The 15,877-nt window shown below is 40.9% G+C and overlaps 1 protein-coding gene across 1 annotated transcript in view; it reads left to right on the top strand.

Annotated features, from left to right (window-relative positions):
* The first annotated feature begins 435 nt into the window (after nt 1–435).
* Nucleotides 436–15,877, top strand: part of LOC131062898 (monothiol glutaredoxin-S7, chloroplastic) — a 108,707-nt gene continuing 93,265 nt past the window's right edge. The window contains exon 1 of the mRNA XM_057996640.2: nt 436–839. Within this exon, the coding sequence (XP_057852623.2) occupies nt 611–839 (229 nt within the window). The 5' untranslated portion in view covers nt 436–610. The remainder of the gene's footprint in view (nt 840–15,877) is intronic.

Here is a 15,877-nt window from a genome sequence, read left to right as displayed (position 1 = left end):
TGACTTCCAATGGCTTCATAGAGCCTCAAAGCATATAAGAACATGACTTGAACATTGACCATAATCAAAAGATCCTGATTGTTTGTTGAGGCTAGGTGCTCCTGCACCAGAGTATAAGGTAGTCCCATATTACTGTAAGTCATCTATAGACCTATAAACATATTGCTAGCATTGTGGACTATAAAAGATCCTTTCCTTTCATCAATAACCAAAATTCAAATAATAAATCTAAATAATTTAAATCACCAACAAAATCAGAATAAAATTTTAAAGATAATTCTATTTACCACTTTTAAGTTCAAAATGTGAAATAAACCATTAACCTAATACCTCTCGCTATTAGTTGTGGCCTTCTATCCCATTGAACTTAGGAGGCAAAATTACCACTCTCCACTTAAATGACTTAAAAAAAACAGCAGGGTCGTGTTCGCTATGAACTGCATTTTGGTCACATGGTTACGTAGTTGCACTGACGGCTCACACGACCGTCAGCGATTTTGAAAGAGACACAAAGGATAAACAAGAACACAAAAGAGAATCATAGATTAATTTCTTCCCTACTGGTTCGTTGTCTTCTGCTTTTTTTCAACAGAAATAAAATACAACGGTAATGGCAACGGCCCATTTCCTTCGGTCCAATATTTTCGTATCATCTATAACATATTCTCATTCACAAATCAGCACACCGCGACTTGGTCATGTCGCCCTCAAATTTAATGCGTGCCCAACTGGAATATCAACAACAAAGGAAAAAAAGCCTCTAGCTACAAGGCACACATCGGCAGTTCAAGGAAAAAGCAATTCGTTTCAATGTTATGCTAGTTATGCCAGCAATGGAGGTAAGTTCCAAATATTGATTCTAAATTTTCGCAATTTTGATTTTGTGGGCTCTTTCAGTTTCTCTATATTTTGTGATGGGTATGCAACATATTCTTTTTTACAAGATTTGCACTACTGTTTCGCAAATAAATTTTTTTTCATGCATGGTAGGATTTGGTGTTTAGGTATGCAGATATTTTTCTCTATATTTTTAGGTTGCTTTAAGTACAGTTTATTATATAACCTGGACAGAGAATTTAATGTGGTTAACCTGGAGCCCTGGATTAAGTAGGAATTACAAACGTTTTCCCTTGTTTATATTAGAACATAGCAACAGAAAAACTACTTGTCTTTTATCTTTTATTGCCATTGTTCATAATCTAGAGAACAGTTTTGCTGATTCACTGCAATATTCACATAAAACATATCGAATAGAATGATATATTTTTAATTTTTTGATCGGTAATTGGCTGAAGCCTGAATAGCTTTTGACTGGAGCTATGAACCAGTGGGGACACAGTAGGGGGCCCCATCCCCATTACATATCTTTGAATTATTATTATTATTATTATTATGTTTGATTAGATTGACCCCAAGACCTTACCCATCCTATGGAAGGCCAAGAGTCACAACTTAGAATTCCACTTCAGATGTCCCTATTGGGAGTTGAACTTGGGTCTCCACAGTGAGAACCCAATGTTTTAACTAGTTAAGCTCAACCCCTTGGACGAATAGAATGATATTTTTAGTTTTAGTATGGTTACCTTTTACTTTTTCCTTTATTTTATCTTTAGTTATTTTTAATTATTTTTAATTTTGAGTTGGTGAGGCTTAGGTCTCAAACCCAGCTCAGCTGGTGGATTTCTCCAACATGGGATACACATCGGTTGCCATTGTAGGTTATACCGGCAAGCCTGAGGCTGCAACTCATCGCGGTATGATTCTCTTCATAACTGTAAACAGTGAAATTCCAATGGTCTAATATGCACCTAATCTGCTTTCTCCCAAGAGGATTTACCTTACTCAAGACTTTGTTGATCTTGAAGTCGCAAAGCACTATGCACAACCACTAACTTTTCCAATCATTGAGAGGTAAGCCTATTCCTCTTGATTGATTATATAGTTGTAAGTGGGGTCAAGGGGCAGGGCCTCTCATCGGGCGCATCCCCAATGAGGTCAAGGGGAACATCCCTCATGGGGGTCTAGAGGTAGTGGCATTCTTTCACCTTCTTTTCACTGCCATTCTCTCCTTACAAATGTTCTCTTGCTTTGTCTTTTTCACAATATGAAAAATGGAAAATTGAGTTTGATGCTCTTTTGCCTCCTTCTCATTGCCATTCATTTCTTTTCTCACAACTTTTCTCCTTTTCGTTTTCTTATTCACAATATGGGAAATGGTAAAATGAGTTTGTTTTTGGTTTTTTAGTGTCACTTTTTTTAGGTTTAGGGTTGGTATGAAGGGGTGTGGGGGTACTTGTGGCTCTCCATCCCTTTTCTTAAGTTTTTTTTTTTCAAATTGCATTTATGTTGACTGGTCTATAGTCGTCCCCAATACAATGAGGGGATGTCTAGGTTGTCCTCAGGATTGATAGCTATCCCTTGTCATTCCTTGGCTTTTCTTGTCGAACAATTGTGGTCCTTGAAATGTTTTTGATTTTTTTAAATTGGGTATGGGGTGGGGATGTTTCCCACAAATCCTTGCATCCCTGAAATGCCCCCTATGGGGGATGTGGTCAAATTTTCGAAGGGACTCATCCCTTGGTAACCTAGTCTAGTCTCCTCCTTGGTGCACACTGATGTATACCATTGCAGACTTAATGTATTATTGAAAATGTGTTTCTAATTCTGACAATATGGTGCAATCTTGTTAATGGGCCTATGTATGCTGATCGGAACCTTTACCTTTTTGAAAACATGTTTAACTTCATATAGATCTGCCTGCAAATCTTTAACTTAAGACAAAAAATGGCTCCCTCTCTATATGGCGCGTGCCAATGTATAGGACTTCACTGACCTTCAACAGAAACTTGTCCTTCCCTTATGTAGTGTGTGCCATTACCATACTTGGCATATTTTTCAAATACTTTTAGTCTGCCCTCTATCTTATGTGGCATATTCTGATGTATTGCCTCTGCAGATTTCAGAAAGCTTAAACTTGTTGCAGTTCATAATGGTGCGCTCCACTTCATTGAGAAACACATTTTCATCCCTTGACAAATCTTTGCAATGTTTTCCTTGTTCAAACTCCATATTTTGCCTTGGCAAATGCATTTGAAAGTTATTTTTATTGACCTCACAAAGACATGGACTAGAGATGACAAAAATAACATGGACAACCATGACTAAGCTTTGAAAGAAGACTCTTGATTGAACAAACAACAAGATTTTAGCTTTAAATGCGACTCAATGTGAAAAATTTCTTATGAGAAGAACAAAATTCAAGAACAAAGATTTTTCAAGGGTGATGATTTATGAGGTTGATTCCATAATATTTTCTGGATGATTATAAATACCAGCTAACTCTCTCTGCTTATTCTATAGAGTTATCGTTGAAATCTAGACTAAAGCGAAGATTTCATTCCCAAGGTAATATCCAAAGAGAGCAATCATTTTGTTTGGGAGGAAAGAGGCTATAATGTCCTCACTTTGAAATATAATATAGTAATAAATAATAATAGCAAAATTAAAATACAAAAGAATAAAAATAAAAACTAAATTAAATGATAAAAAAATATAATTAAAATTGATTAAAGTTAATGAATGGTCAAAAGGCATGAAATGATAAGTTGCGACTCCCCCAAATATGAGGTATAAAAGGGAGAAGAGAACTCATTTGAAGGGGGGGATAACTTGAGAATGAGAAGTGCAGATCTGATTTAAATAAGAAGTGCAGATCTGATTGTGAAAGGTTGTGTCCCTTTCAAAGGGCAGAAATAATGAAGAGTTGCACTCTTTCAAAGGATGCTAATGGTGAAAGGGTGTGTCTCTTGCCAAAGGGCATACATGATGAAGAGGTGTGACCTCTCCCTCACATTGAGAGATATAAAGGAAAGGAATGAAAAGCATCCAGGGAGATAACTATCGATCAGATAAGATAGAAGAGCACTTAATAAGAATTGGCTCTCAAGCATCGATCAAGTTTAAATTGCAATCTGCCATCAGACCATAGCCTGGTATGCTGAATCTTTTTTATAATTAGAACAATTAATTATTATAATTTCATAAAGTTAATAATTAAAGATGAAAGGCCAATCTATGACACACAATATGAGCAAAATGATGTATATCTTTTGTTGAGACATGGAACAGCTAGGACTTTGTTGGTGTTTGTTTTATCATCTACCAAACATTAGATTAAGATACCCGAAGGTATTCTATCCTCTCCTGAAAAATCACTACTGATTTCAAGGTCTATATGTGTGAACAAGCAACTTTAGTGAAATAGCTTCTTGGGTAGTGTATGCTGAAAATCTCAAGGGGGACTTACGTTAACAATTGTCTTTGAAGCTGCTGGACTTAGACGGATTTAGCAATTCTAGGCTCTCTTCTTTTTTAGATTTTCCGGGATTTAGACTTTCAAAAAGGAGAAACGAGATAGGGTTTAGGAAAGTTGATCTAATCCTACGAACTCCGGAGATGGTATCAATTGGGTGCTCTCGGGACACCAAACTTTGCTTCGCCACACTAAGGACAACTACACAAAGCCGGTGTAATCTTCAATGGGTTGTGCTTATGATCGAGATCTTGGGATGCACAGAGGATAGGCTTAGACTAACTTTGCACAGTGAGATGGAAATCATCCATTCACCAAAAGTATGAGCGGAGATACACTGTCAATTAACACTTATCAAATCCTTCATTCAACGCTAATAACATGAAAACAAATCTAAATTAATTTTAACTAAGTGTTGAGGAAATTGAAACCATGCTAATCATTCAAACAATAGAGATTACAAAGCCTTAAGAGAAAGTACACATGCAATATATTATTCGAAAATGACCTTCATGCAACAATATGTCAAAAACCTCACACTCTCCAAATGAGAGGAGGTAGCCTTATATAGTTTTTCAAAAATAAATGAACGACCGAGATCAAACAGTGATCAAGGAATTAATCTAGGAGAAAATTAGATGATATACGAGGTACCGGACCGTTTGAAGTGCTCTGCTAGTGTTTGGTCGCTCGTGCGACTGTAAGATTGTGGGCAAGTTGTGCCCCTGCGGCATGAAGTCGTCTGCAGGGGATCCGGGGGGAGGATCTTCCCGTCCTGACAAAGTTCCAGTGCCCTCCACCTGTCCTCCCTCGACGGATCCGACTGTGGACGAGGTGATGGAGGAAACAAATGGAAATGAATGCGAGAAGGTAGGTAAAACTACTGGCGGCTCCTCAAATGACCCCAAGCCTAGGTCATTTGCGGATGCTGTGAGTCAATCTGCAGGTTGCAACCCACAAGCCAGGTTTGATGCTGTTAACCCTAGGCCGAATGAGGAGATCGCAGGATATGGTAAGAACTCTTCGGCTCCCCTTGCATCCTTTTCTGTTGCTCCAAATCTTGAGATGCTGAATGAAATTGTTAATGAGAAGGCTAGATTGTGTGATACAGCTATTTTCTTTTCTGCTACGGAGGTGGAAAAGTGCCCTCCGAGAAAGTTTATGGATGACTGGTTTCAGAAATTTTGGAATCATAAGTTAGGGTTTCGCATTTCTTTCTGTAGACAATTGCAGAGAGGGTTATTTGTGGTTTTCTTTGCTAGCCCAGAAGCCCAAAAGGAAGTGGTTAAGAGGCAATATTGGCTCGTGGGTTCTACCTCCTTCAGGGCGTTAGCCTGGTCTCCGGAGGTTACTCATGAGGAGGTGCTTGCTCTTGCAGCGCCTAGATGGATTTTAGTCAAAAATGTGCCCCCCTTCCTGTGGAAATTTTTGCCCCAACTATTGGAGCCCCTCGGCAGGACCATAAGAATGGACGATTCGGTGAAGTTAGTCCCGCACATGGATGCTCGCATGCTTGTTTCATTTCTTCCTGGTTGTGAGGTGCCTGATTGTATCTCTGTTGATTTGGTTGAAGAAACTGTTGTTTGCCCCCTAGAGGTTCTGGGTGGGCTCAATGCTTGTTTCCTGTGTCGTAAGGAAGGGCATCGCAGGAAGGACTGCCCTATTATCAAAAAAAATCCTCTAAATAAGCAGAAAGTTGTTAATGAAGCCTCGGCTCCCAAACCCTCGCAGCCGCAAAATGGTGTCTCCTCGTCGGTCTCTGCTACACCCACTAACCCTAAGGATGTTGTCGAGAACCCTAATCTCCCGAACCCTCCTGCTATGCCTAGGGTTTCGTCAAAAGTTGCTAGTGAGAAAATTAATAGTGACGATTCCACCATTATAGGTCAGCTCATTTCTCATGATTCTAGTGCTGCTTTTGACCCTATTTCGGGTGATGGTTTTGTTGTAGTCCACTCCAAGAAGAAACGCAAAGGTATGCACCTCTCTCAGCAAGATAAGACTCCACAAGCCCGTGTTTCACCTTCTAAGCCCTCTTCTCCCCCAGTGCTTAATTCTATTAGTCTCAATCATGATAAATCGAGAGGTAATGTTGATTCAAGTTCGTCCTCGCGTGCTGGTTATGACTGTGTTCGGCCGGCCCACAATGGTGTTGGTAAGATAAGATCGCAGAAGGTCTTCAAGGAAATTGAGGACGACTGTGTTCTTGAGGTCATCCCTGCCGAGGGGCTCCAACAGTGCTTGCCTTCCTTCTCAGTGTTTGAAAATGATCCTGTCGAGGGGCTCCAACAGTTGGGGCACTGCAAGGAAGTTGATGCGTTTGCTATTTCAGCTAAGGTTTCTCAATGATTTGTTTATCTTGGAATGTGAGGGGGCTTGAATCTCCCGACAGGAAATTCGTGGTTAAAAGACTTTTGTCTTCTGTTCAGCATGTTGATTTTTTGATGCTTCAAGAAGTTAAGGCCACTGATTTCATGTTAGACACTAGTCTTAATTTTATTTGGAAAGATGCTGTGAAGTTTACCTCGAACCATGTCAGAGGTAAAGGGGGAGTTGCTCTCCTTATTGATCAAAAGTGGAAAAAGTTTATTGTCAGTCATGGATGCTCTCCTTGTCAGAGAGCTGTGTGGTGCACTGTTGAATGTGATAACTGCTCTTTTGGCATTTGTACTATATATGCCCCTAATGACTCCCGTGATAGAAGTAATTTGTGGAGTTGGCTGAACTCTCTTCCGGACATCCCCTGGCTTTTTGGGGGGGATTTCAACATGATTGAGACTCAGGAGGATAAAATTGGAGGTCACCCTATGAAATGGAATGAGAATGAGTATGTTTTATGGAATAGGTTAGTTTATAACAAGAACCTGTTTGACCCGTTAGCTGGGAATAAAGCTGTCCACCGTGGTCTCTGGCATACTTGGTGTAATTTTCAACAGGGGCATGCTAGAATCTACTCCAGGTTGGACCGTTTCTATGCCAATAAGCATTTCTTTTCCTTCATTCCCTTTGGTGAAGATAACATTATTAGAACCATTGCTACCTCCCTTTCTGATCATCATCCTATTGTGGCCAATGTCAACTATATCTCTGCTCCTAGGCATACCAGGAATAGAAATTATAAGTTTATTTTGAATTCTAGCTTGCTCTCTGATGAAGATGTGCTTAATGCCCTCCTTATTATTAGGGGCATTAATAAACTTAGTATGCAGCATTTATCTCATTTGGATAGATGGCTGCGTAACATGTCTACCTGGAAGAAATTTCTTCAAACTATTGACCAGAAAAAAGCTAAAGATTACCGTTATGTTGAGAAGTTGTTATGTTCCAATCTTCAGGAGGCTGAGAATAATATTCAAAACAATAGGTCTGACCCTGATCGGCTAACCCAACTTATGGCTGCTAAAGACGCTCTCAGTTCTCATCAGCAGTTTAGGATCAAGGGCGTGAGACTTCGTGCCAGAGCTAATTGGCTTCATGCTGGTGATAGAGGAACTAAATTTTTCTTCAATCTGCTTAGAAATAAACATTGTAAAGAGTCGGTTGATAAACTTATGGTTGACAATCAGGATATTTCTGACCCAATCAACATTGCCAAGGCCTTTGCTGAGTTTTACAGAGCTCTGTTCTCTTCCGAAGACTCTCAGGAAGCTGAAGCTGCTAGGAATAAGTGTAAACCACTTATTCCTAGGAAGCTTGATCCTAGTGACATTCTTAAACTTTCTAAGTCTATTACTATTGAAGAAATTGAGAATGCAATTAAAAATCTCTGCAATGAAAAGGCTCCGGGCCCTGATGGTTTCCCGGTTGAATTTTACAAGGCTAACTCTAGTTGGATTTGCAAGGATCTTCTTGACCTGTTCAATGAAGCCATAGAGAACGGATCTTTAGGTCTGGAGATTAATAAAGGCATTATCAGACTTCTTCCTAAGGAAGGGAACAAGGCTCTCATTAAGAACTGGAGGCCTATCACTCTGCTCAATGTCTCCTACAAAATATTAGCGAAGGTCTTGGCCCTGAGACTGGTGGATATCCTCCCTAAGTTTATTTGTCCGACTCAAACTGGCTTTATTAAGGGGAGGTATATTTTGGAGAATTTGATCACTAGTTGGGAGGCTATGGAGTGGGCTAAGTGCTCCAATCAGAATTCGGCCATGCTGCTTCTTGACTTTGAAAAGGCTTATGATAGGATTGAATGGAAGTTTATTCTTATGATGTTGGAGGCTTTTGGTTTTCCTTCATTTTTTTGTAGTGCTGTTCAGACCTTGCTCAAGGATGCCTCGGCTCAAGTTGAAATAAATGGTATTCTTTCGCCCTCATTTCCGCTCAGTAGGTCTATAAGGCAGGGTTGTCCGCTTGCCCCTGCTCTCTTTGTTATTTCTTCTGAGGCTCTGTTTTACATTCTCCGGGATGCCTCTCTTTCTCCTGTGGTCAAAGGTATTAGTCTCCCCAACAATGATATGCTTATTAACTGTCAGTTCGCCGATGATACTGCTCTGTTTTTTGAGCTCTCCGAAGAGAATTTTAGTGTCCTTAAAGGGAAACTTGATCTTTTTTGTTCTGCCTCTGGTGCTCGCATATCCCCTGCCAAGTCGATCTGTTTGGGTTGGGAAGATCAACCTCCTGAGTGGTTTTCTTGTTCTGGTCTTCAGTGGGGTGGTCCTAAGAAAATTGTTAAATATCTCGGTATTCCTTTTTTTGTAGATCCTGGTCTTAGAAGCATGTGGCTGTGGGTTAGAGATAAAATTCTTAACAAGCTTAATAAATGGCATAATAGAACTTTGTCTCTGGCCGGTCGTATTCAAGTGTGTCAGAAAATTTTGTCCTCTTATAGTATCTACTATTCTTCAGCTTGGTTATTCAGTAACTACCAGATCCAAGACATTCAGAGCGCCATCAGATCTTTCCTCTAGTCCGATGGTAAAGGTAATAAGAAGTGTCATGCTGTCAGGTGGGCTTGGTGTCATGTGGACAAGTCCTTTGGTGGTTTAGGGCTTAAGGACCTGAAACTCCAAGGGATTGCCCTCTCCGCCAAGTGGATATTTCTCTCTTTGAATGGTGACTGCCCGTGGAAAGTGCTTGTTAGGCACAACATAGAGAGAGGTTATCCCAAGAAAGCTAAGTCTTGGAAGAATCTCCCTTTTGGTGATCTTCTGTTGGGGGAATTCCCGGTTGCGGTTCAAGGTTCTATGGTTTTTAAGGCCATTTGGAAGGCCTGGGAACAGGTCAGGGACCACATTATGAATAAGAGTTGGTACCACCAAGGCTCTCTCCACGGTGAGAGATCCATTTGGTGGAATCTTGTCATTAATGGGAAACCCCTTGCCTTAATGCAGGGCTGCTCTGCTAGATCTTGGGCTAAAAAAGGTATCAAGCAGTTTGTAGACCTGTTCGAGGGTGATCTTCTCCCGTCTTTGGACGCTATCAAATCTAAATTTGATATTCCTGACTCTCAGAGAAGAACGTACAATATGGTGAGACAAGCCTCCAGACACCTCCCCTCTGTTTGCAACGTGGACTCCCTTAGACATCTTCATTGCTTGTGGCCCGGAGGTGTGGCTATGGACTGCCTTAAAGCCAAACACATTCATTCTGTTATTAATCAGAATAAAGACATTTTCAGTCATGTGAACTCTACGTGGCATCTATCCCTTGATGACAAGATGTGGAGTAAAGTTTTTCAGCGGCTCTGGAAAAGTCCTGTTGAGCCGAAAATCAATTGTTTTAGATGGCTTGTTTTACTTGACAGACTTCCTATCAAGAGGTTTAGTAGTGATTCTGATTCTCATTTTGATCTGTGCAATCTGTGTAAGGTTCCAGAAACTGGTAAACATATCCTTTTTGATTGTCTCTTTGCTAAGGAAATTTGGAATAGATTTGGCATTATTTATCCGTTCAATATGAGCATTCTTAATATCATTTCTGGTTATGTGCCTGGCTTGCATAAGGATTCGAATTTATTTTGGAATATGCTGTCTTCTAACATTCTTTGGCAGATCTGGAAATGCAGGAACGAAGAAAAGTTTCAAGGTAAGCCGAGAGTTCTTACTGAGTTTTTCAGGAAACTCACACATTTCAAAATTTTTCTGCAGGTTCATGTTACGATGATGGTGGAAAGGAAGAAGTTAAAGAGGTTCATTCAATGCGGTGCATCCTTTTATTTTCACGAGTTGAAGAATGGCCCCCTTTGGCGGAGAACCCTGGATGACCTACATGCGTTCGAGGTTGCCTGCGAGAAAATTAAAGATGAAATCAGGAAGAATGGGAACCCCAGATTAGATGAGCTTTCCTTGCTGGCTCAGGTGCAAGCTCACAAAGACTTGGTCTGGATGGATGGTCCTCTTGGCTGGGTGGCTTGGGTTGATCGCTCATTGGACATTCTATCTTAGTCATGTTGCAGATCTTGGTTGTAATTATATTTTTTGATCAGTGTCGTCCTCTGTAAACTGTATATGTTTTTGATCGAGTGAGGCTAGGCCTCTGGTTGATGTAATCTTGAACTCTTATGTAATTTTGAACTCATTATCTTTAATAAAAAAAAAAACAGTGATCAAGGGCCCAGATTGAAAGCTACAAACCCTAATTAGGGTTTCCCAAAACTCTATTTGTTCGAAAGAATAAGAAAGTGACATGTGGCACAACTGCTATTGTCACTGAGGTGAGTGTCTAGTTTCCCCTTTTGCAGTTTCGATGTATCTGGACACAATGAGTCTGACCTCCATAGTGACACTTGGCAAGTTGCCAATTTGGAAGTCGATGATGTCCACATCATCAGTACATGTGGCGAGGATGCCTTCCCACTCAACTGCTTGGGCAAGAAAGTTCTCATTAATGAAGAGAAAATTTGCAATCCTTGTAAGATTGCCCTTGTCAATCATCCCCGAGTCCTTGAAGAAGCTCGACTGAATCCTGACTCTCAGGTTCTCTGCCTGCAAGTGCTTCTCCCTTATACTCTCTTTCTTCCAAATCTCTGATGCTACACGGAACACCTTGCTCAAAATTTCTCTAACACTTTCCTCTGTCTCAAAGCACTTAGTCTTGGATTTCTTCAAAACTTCAATCCTGGTGACTAGAGCATAATACTAGGTGTTAAAGTCATACCTATCCCCAGCCTGTATGACACCTGCATCCACCAAACTTCTCTTTGACAAGCCTCGGATAACCTTCAGAACTTCAATCCTGGTGACTAGAGCATAATACCAGGTGTTAAAGTTATACCTATCCCTAGCCTGTATGACACTGCATCCACCAAACTTCTCTTCGACAAGCCTCGGATAACTTTCAGATGCGAAAGTATTTCATCTTGAATTTCTTCCACATCTTCCCAATTTACAGTTAGGTCTTGGATACGACTGACCAATGAAGAAGCCGACTCATGTGCTGATACTAAATTTTCCACAAGTATATCAGCACGTGCTGCAGCATCTGAAATCCACTCCTTGGCCTGTGTGAATGTGCCCTTCATATCTTCGTAATCCTTCATCGACTCTTGTTGAAGAGGCTGTGGAGGGGTGACCGGTATTTCATGGTTGAGTGGCCTGGTAAGATGGAGAACATATTTTCTCCATTGCTGGTTTTCTTCCTCAACCTTCTTTCTCTTCTCTCTCTCCTGAGCTAAACTCGCCTTGAGGTCGTTACAAGAGTCGTCAAAGTACTGGACTTCTTGGTCCTGGGTAGGCTTACCCAACTCTATAGTGGTGATCTTATAATCCTCTGGGGCAATATTGTCTCGAGTTTTCCCTTCCTTTGGCACAACTATTTGAATTGTCCTGAATCCTGCACTATCCCTCTGAATCAAGGAGAACTTTCTGGCTAGCTTGGGTGGTTTGGCTATGACTGGCTCATTCACCTTCTCCAGAAATGTTGCTGTGTTCTCTTCAGAATGGGCTTCCTTGGGGACCTTAGCCCTTATCCTTTCCCTCGGCCAATTAGGGATGGTTGATTGCTCTATAGTATTCTGATCAAACCCATCATCTGTCCCTCCTGGTCTAGTACCTATACCATCCAAGAAGACTACTGGGGATGCAGACGTTTCGACTTCTGTAGCTGCATTTAAAACTTGCTCTTTGTTCGGACTTTGGACAACTGCTTTCATTATTTCCTCGATTGAAGGAGAAGGCACTCTCACTTCATTATTTACCATATATATGTCCGTCTCCTGCTCTTCAACTGCATTCTGATCAGGCACGACAGATGTGGCACTCAGGGTGGAATGACCTTCGTTGGACTCCCGTCTCTCCCCTACAACCTTCTTTCCTCTGGCCTTTCCAGAGCTTCCAACTAACTCCTTCCTCTTCCGGGACCCAACACTCTTTGGATTTCGAGCATTGCCTGCAAAGATACAGGGGTTGGAGGACAAAGAGTCATCTACTCACATTAAGTCATAGGTCAGGGCCACACCTTTATACTTCAATTGTTTCGCCCTTTCAGATGTCAACCACTTAGAATATTAGACCATCAACCTCATGAGGTCTGCCAGATCTGATTTCTCTTCCTCTGACCAATCTATCAAGGCTAGTGGCTCATTCTTCATCTTTTCAAAGCCTGGCTGCTGAAGCTCAAGGCTGTCTTCTACTTGATCAACAACTCTAAACACCTCCGTTGCTCTTACCATGCTCAAGGGAATCCTCGACCAAAATCTCTTCCTGATCTCGAAACTATCAGCTGCGTTAGCCCAATAATCTTCTAAATCAGCTCTATGCTCAAATGTCATGCCTTCGACCCTTTATATTTTGTGGAACGGATCAAAATTGTTTCTCCCCTTGTATTGATAAAAAGGGTACCAAGCCAACTCCTTCTCAGCAGTGGCAGCGGCTTGTGATGACGGACACGTTTCCAGTCCATTCCCAATCGTGAGACTTTGCTTATCTCTTTGAATTGCCATATATCCCTCCAATTGCCTCACAACCTCGAGTAGCACGACTCGGTTGGTAGGGTAAGCTGGAAGCTTATAGGGAGATCCGGTAAACCCTTGAATTCTAATGTAAGTGAACTTCGGGTATTGGATATACCAATATCCGAATCTACCGATAAAGTCCATAGACTCTTGAGAGAGTCTTTGATGTAGTCCACCCTGCAACGTCCGTGTGATGTACATGAGAAATGTGTCATTCACCCTTTTGAAATGGAACTTTTCTTCCATATGAAGCTGGGGAAAACAGTCATAGACTAGAAACTGATTTTCTTTGTTTCCCACTTCTCCTCTGCAGGTGAGGCCTCTGTACCCGTAAGTTCTAGCCAAAGAATAGAACAAGTACAAGCTCATGAAGAAGGTCCTATTTGCTTCCAGATTCTTCAGTTGGCTGTCCAAGTTATCACTTATCATTCGAGCCCAGTCTATCATCTTAACTCCATTCATTATTTCATTTATAAAATAATACATCTAAGGCTCAAATGGAGCACCTTGAGGATTCCCCATTATTCTGTTCAACAGGACGATCATATTTCCAATATCTTCCTTGAAGTATGCTCTCACCAAGCTCTTCCTCTGTAGTTTGGAGGCACCTTTCCTTGGCTTGTCCAGCCAGGAATGATTGATGATGGCGTCTTACTCCTCCAAGTGGTCCTGATACATGCGATCAACTTCATCCTTGGTCACGTACACAACATTATGATACTCTGGAATTCTGAAGGCTTCCTTGATGGCCTCATCGCTGATGTTTGCCAATACTCTCCCATCTGGTGCGACAATATCTCTACTAGCGGGGTTGTAATGCCTAGCACATTCAGCTACTAACTCAGTGCGCTGCATGGTAGGGATGAAACCGGCATCATGCACGATGCCACTCTTCATCATCTTTCGCGGTGATGGTAGGCATGAGGTTGTCCAAACCAAACATCCGCTTCTTGAACTCCCTCAGATTGATATGTCCGAGGTTAGTGTCGCTAACATTCTTCCACTTCGAGGTCATCCTTGACTCGGGAGGAGCATCCTTGTCCACTTGAAATTTCATCGTGCTTAAAATCTGCAAGTAAACATGAAGCTTAAGTTAGCAATTGGTTCGCGAATTGAAGAAAATCGAGGTTGTGAATGGCTAAGTGTTTGGAGATTTTATTTCATTTTCATACTTAGCCACAAAAATGGATTTTCACATGTAAACTCTTTAATCCTAAGGATAATTATGATTGCAATCCGACACCAAGTGTTATAACTTCAAAACTTTCCTTCTACTTGGTCAATAAAATGATTTTTCTTCGTTAAAACTTTGAATAGATCTACCAAAAACCACTTTCAATGACTCTGAAAAACTCAGAAAATGCAATAAATCTGCATTTTAAATTCAACTTCACCTTCGAATGAATGAGAATAAGGCTAGGAGTTTTTAAGAAAACTCAGAAAAATTAACAATTCTGCCTTCTACTAGTTGATTCCACTCCAAAATCTGCGGATTCTTTAACAAGAAGCTCACCCAACTGCAAGCAATATCAAGATTTTTCTCCAAATGAACTTCAATCTGCAAAAATACTTCTCAACGTTTTCCTCAGCTTGCTAAGGAAATTCAAACTTCTTGGTGTAAGAATGAAGAAACAAACGATGCATTTGTCATGAAGTTGATTTCATAATTAGGAACACGTAAAAACCATCCAACTCATGTTTCTAAATTCAACTTAAATCTTGGGAAAGTTTCTCATCCAATTTCGAGTTGTGTTGTCATCTCTTTTAGTTCTATAATCTTCTACTTGTGCAAGTTTCTAAATTGAATTTAGTCCATAAATTCGAACTAGGCTTATAAATTAGCATCTTCCAAAAGGTTTCTAATTTGGAACTCAGTCTGAAAATCACCTCAATCTGCAAATATCTTCTTTCTAATTTCAATTTCAAGTTTCCATTTTGATTTCCCAGCTCGTTGATATTTGAAAATCTCTTTTTTCAAGTTTCTAAATTGATTAGAAGTTCAAATTTTCTTAAGATTTGATGACATCACTTAGCTTCTTGTTGACTTTGTTTGACTTCCAAGAGTAGGGTGGAGTTTTAAGCCTTCAACTTTATGCTTGCTTCCTTCACTTTTTTTTTTGTTATCCCATTCATGGGGCGGAGTTTTAAGTGACCTCAACACATGGCGGAATTTTGAGACTTTCTCCATGGGCGGACTTCCTTCCTCTTACCATGCATGGCGGACTTTTGATGACCTCACCATCTTTACCATCAAGTTTGGGCGGACTTTTGGCTACCCTCTAGGCAGGGCGGAGTTTTGGAAGGTCTCCTCAAGGTGGACTTTGGAGAGGCCTTAAGAGGCTTACACACCATCAGGAGCGGACTTTTGATATCCCTCTATATGGTGGACTTTAGGCACTTTCTATCATGGGGCAGAATTTGAAGTCTTCACCAAGGCGGACTTTGGAGAGCTCTCAAGGCATGGCGGAGTTTTATGACATCTCCACACATGGTGGAGTTTGAAGGCATCACCTTGAGGGCGAACTTCTAGGTGACCTCAACCAATGCGGACTTTGGACACCTTTCAACACATGGCGGAGTTTGAAGAGGCTTTAACTTGGGTGAACTTTGATGCATCTCCTAGGGTGGACTTTGGAGCTCTCTCCTTGATCATGCTTGGGCGGACTTTCTCC

This window comes from Cryptomeria japonica, chromosome 9, assembly GCF_030272615.1.
Source record: "Cryptomeria japonica chromosome 9, Sugi_1.0, whole genome shotgun sequence".
In the NCBI taxonomy this organism is placed as follows: Eukaryota; Viridiplantae; Streptophyta; class Pinopsida; order Cupressales; family Cupressaceae; genus Cryptomeria; species Cryptomeria japonica.
The sequence above is the reverse complement of the archived record's forward strand: the minus strand, read 5'-3'. Positions and strand labels throughout refer to the sequence as shown.